Source organism: Fulmarus glacialis, unplaced genomic scaffold (genome assembly GCF_000690835.1).
Source record: "Fulmarus glacialis isolate BGI_N327 unplaced genomic scaffold, ASM69083v1 scaffold9413, whole genome shotgun sequence".
Taxonomy (NCBI): domain Eukaryota; kingdom Metazoa; phylum Chordata; class Aves; order Procellariiformes; family Procellariidae; genus Fulmarus; species Fulmarus glacialis.
The window spans coordinates 34,251-38,604 of NW_009204876.1; the positions used below are offsets into that span (position 1 = coordinate 34,251).

The 4,354-nt window shown below is 42.7% G+C and overlaps 1 protein-coding gene across 1 annotated transcript in view; it reads left to right on the forward strand.

The window, feature by feature from the left end:
- The window catches only part of LOC104074868 (inorganic pyrophosphatase 2, mitochondrial-like), a gene marked incomplete at its 5' end in the record, with an annotated part of 36,546 nt that extends 32,807 nt beyond the window's left edge, over window positions 1–3,739 (forward strand). Inside the window, 2 exons of the mRNA XM_009575159.1 lie at window positions 2,462–2,501; window positions 3,558–3,739. Coding sequence (XP_009573454.1) covers window positions 2,462–2,501; window positions 3,558–3,586 — 69 coding nt within the window. The remainder of the gene's footprint in view (window positions 1–2,461; window positions 2,502–3,557) is intronic.
- Window positions 3,740–4,354: the final 615 nt, after the last annotated feature.

A 4,354-nucleotide genomic window follows, 5' to 3' on the forward strand; every position in this document is an offset into this window, starting at 1 on the left:
GAGAGGTACAGATTTGATGGGTGGACTGTCCAGTGGGTGAGGAATTGGTTGGATGGATGCATCCAGAGGGTAGTGGTCAACAGCTCAATGTCCAGATGGAGATCAGTGACAAATGGTGTCCCTCAGGGGTCCATAGTGGGACCAGTACTGTTTAATATCTTCATCAATGACGTAGACAGTGGGATCGAGTGCACCCTCAGCAAGTTTGCAGATGACACCAAGCTGAGTGGTGCGGTCGACACGCCTGAGAGACGGGATGCCATCCAGAGGGACCTGGACAAGCTCGAGAAGTGGGCCCATGTGAACCTCAACATGAAGTTCAACAAGGCCAAGTGCAGGGTCCTGCAGCCTGGGTCGGGGCAACACCCAATATCAGTACAGGCTGGGGGATGAAGGGATTGAGAGCAGCCCTGCCGAGAAGGACTTGGGGGTACTGGTGGATGAAAAGCTGGACATAAGCTGACAGTATGCGCTCACAGCGCAGAAGGCCAACCGTATCCTGGGCTGGATCAAAAGAAGCGTGGCCAGCAAGTCGAGGTGATTCTGCCCCTCTGCTGTGCTCTGGTGAGACCCCACCTGGAGTACTGCGTCCAGCTCTGGAATCCTTAGCACAAGAAAGACATGGACCTGTCGGAGCAGGTCCAGAGGAGGGCCACGAAAATGATCAGAGGAATGGGACACCTCTCTTGTGAAGAAAGGCTGAGAGAGTCGGGGTTGTTCAGCCTGGAGAAGAAAAGGCTCCAGGCAAACCTTATTGTAGCCTTTCAGTATTTAGAAGGGGCTTATAAGAAAGATGGGGACAAACTTTTTGGCAGGGCCTGTTGTGACAGGACAAGGGGGAATGGTTTTAAACTAAAAGAGGGTAGAATTAGACTAGATATAAGGAAGAAATTTTTTACCATGAGGGTGGTGAAACACTGGAACAGGTTGCCCAGAGAGGTGGTAGATGCCCCATTGCTGGAAACATTCAAGGTCAGGTTGGATGGGGCTCTGAGCAACCTGATCTAGTTGAAGATGTCCCTGCCCATGGCAGGGGGGTTGGACTAGATGACTTTTAAAGGTCCCTTCCAACCCAAACCATTCTATGATTCTGAGACCTGGATTATATTTGTCATACTGGCACATCCTTTCAGACCAGTCACGTAACCCCCCTGCGCAGGTCATTATCCTGGGTAAAGTGGGAAAAAGAATACTGTTCTTCCCTTCCCTTCTCACAGACTTTGACCTGCTCTTCAGTGGACCAAGCCCCGTGCCTGCTCGGAGGCAGGCAGGCTCGCGAGGGAATTTCACACCAATGCAGCTCAGTCTCAGTGCTGCACTGTGCTAAGGCGGCTGTGCGGCTTCTGGGTCAGTTTGCCTGCCTGCAGGATACTGCAGAGTTTTCATTAATGTCTTCGTGTGCCCTTAAATAGTGGCAGGAAGTTCCACCTGTTGGTGTGGAAGACATGGGTGGTCACTGTGCAGCTTTGTTCTCCTGAAGCTTCAAACAGCTGTAAACCCCGCCTTTGAGGTTGTTTCTTTTGGTTCACCTAAGTGATTACTCCTGGGGTTATCTGCTTGGGTAAGCATAGTTGGGGTGGGCTTGTGTCATGGCAAAGGCCAACATCCACATGTTTTTTGCACTTGATTTGTGTGTGCGAGTGAGTGTGGCAGGATTCCTTGTGCTGAGATGCTCTCTGCTTCTTTCCCATCAGTTATGTCAGTTGGAAAACTTGTCTATTTGTGAGGAGCTGATGGAAGGGCAGTGGAGTATTGTTGCTATGCAAGTAACTAGCATCCTCGTCATGAGACAGGTTGCTTCCAGCTGGTGTTAAAACTGGCTTTAATTTTGTCCTTTAAGTAATAGGACAAGACACGCTGTGTAGTACTGCGATTGAATAGTGGTCTATCCAGCTTTGAAATGGACCTGGACTTACAGACCTGCATTTTAAAACAATTTGTCACTTTCCACAGAACTGAATCCTACTCTGTCAAAATGTGGTTGTAAAAGAGTTTAATTACACATTTATTTAAAAATGTTTGCATATATGTAATGTAAATTGTGTGTGTGTGTATATATATTCACATGCGTACCTTTATACTGAAACATGTATAGTACTGTAATTGGAAAGGCGTTTTTACTCTTCAGTATGTAAACAGCAAATCCTATTATCCTCAAAGACAATACAGTAGGAAGATCCCCTTTACATTAGGTAAGCTGTTAATCTATCACTCATTATTAGTGTGTTTGTTTTGCCATTTATGAGCAACCAAGAAATTTGTACAGTAGTTAGAGGGGAAAAAAAAAAGGGAAACTCTGTAAGGCAGAGCATTGTCCTGTGGGGGCAACAGAAGGTTCTGGTTTTATTAATATCTCTTGACTTTAGCAGTAAAATATCTTTGAGTTTGGGTGCTACCTGTGAAACTAAACACTGATATGTTGGTTTGTTTTTTGGTGGTTTTGTTTTGTTTTGTTTTTTAGGCTCCAGTGCCTGTGAACGGAGATTCTGTTTCCCCAGAAGGTACGTTTTTCCCCAGAAATGCCACGCGATTGCTTTAATAGTTTGCTTTAAAAATTGACATAAAAACTGTCACGTTGAAAAAAGGTGATTTTGTGCCCATGAGAATGATAGTAGTTATATTCTGTCAGACTATAATTCCTGTCCCCTGTTAAATAGAACATGGGCAGAAATTCATGGATGGTTTGTGGGAGAAGATTACTTTCGAGTATAAGTGAAAGTGTAGTCCACATAAAGAGATGAGAAGACTAAATTTTTCTGTCACTGATCATGGAAGGCAAATGCATGACATTTATCCTTTTTAAAGGAGAAAGGTTGCTTTGCCTTAGTTTTTGTCATTCCTCACAGTAGCTAACTAATCAAATAAACAGCCCCTTTTCCTAAAAGTGACATAACCATACTTAATTTTCAAGTGTAAGTTCTAAGGACAAAATTCTCTCTTTCGCTGTCATGACTGTTTTTCATGTTAACAGAACACGTGTTTTTCTTCAAGAAATAAGAATGCATCCTACATTTTCATTTTTGTTAAATACTTTAAAAAAAAAAAAGATTTTTCTACTGGCAGGAACTATAGAGAAGGCAGATGTGCTTTTTGAGATGGAAGGAGTTACAGAAACACTAAGAGAAACTTAGTCATGAGTCGAGTTCCAGATTGTTTGCAAAGTAACATCTGTGTAGGCCATGTCATGGGAAAGCAAGTTGCATTCCATTTGCCCTTATATGGCATGCCAATAAATAACATTTATTTACTGAAGTATTACATCTCAGACCTCTGACAGACAACTGAACATAATCTGCCTGATCTTTGATGTTTTCCAGGGATGGTCACGTCAATGTTGTAACTTGTTGCAGGAGTGTTTCAGCCAAGCTGTTAAAGTGAACAGCCATCATTTTGAGGCTGTGCTTTACATAGGCTGGGGATAGAGGTCACCCAGAAGTACTGTTATGGGAAGGGGAGATAGCTGAAAGGACAGAATGTTGCTTTTTCAAGTGTTTGTGTCTGGCTAGTTGTGTAGAACTGATGTCATTCTTGATGTGTATTTTTTTTTTTTGTTTTAGTTGATTCCTGGCACTTTTTTCCAAAGTGATCGTCAAAGTGTTCTGAAGCTGCATCATGAAATCTTAGTCATCCCTTTTTTGAAGACAGGCAAAAGCACTAATTGTTGGGTTCCTGTTGAAACAACTTTTCAACTTGTGTAAACCTTCTCTCACGTAAATAAACACTGACATTATAAAGTGAATGTTTCCTTTCTATGCCTGTCTTTGTGCAGGGTGGAGCAGAGGGAAGAGGAGGACTTGCTTGTTTGTTTCTGAATCTCAGAACTCCAGAACTGCTCTTATCCACTCATGAAGTGTAGCATCAAATGAGATGGGAGATAAGGTGTCTTCAACCTTGTTCTCCAGATTTTGGAATAATCCAGCCATCAGGTGCATAGAAGACTGTGTTAATTTGTATCTTAGGGCTTGTCTGGCCACCCTGACTGTAATCCTTTTCAAGTAGACAATAATCTTTATGTAAGGTTTAGCAGTTTACCATGTTCTTTAATATGCGACTGTGCACATTCACTTTTGTGCCTAGTTGTCTTTGCATGCTTCATAGAGTTATGAGCAGAGCATACTTTCTTTAAAAAAACAAATACAACTTCACTCCAAAGAGTAATTCAACTAGGAAGGGCTAGTGCCATAACAATTGAAGTAAGGATGCACGTGTGCTCTCTGTACTACATCCTGTTTTGATAACTTGTGTGTTTCATCACACAGGAAGGGTTTTCCTTATGGAAAGCTTCCATTTTTAGAATTGTATATGCCTGAAGGCTTTTGATAGTTCCGCATTCAGTGAGACAAGATTAATAAAA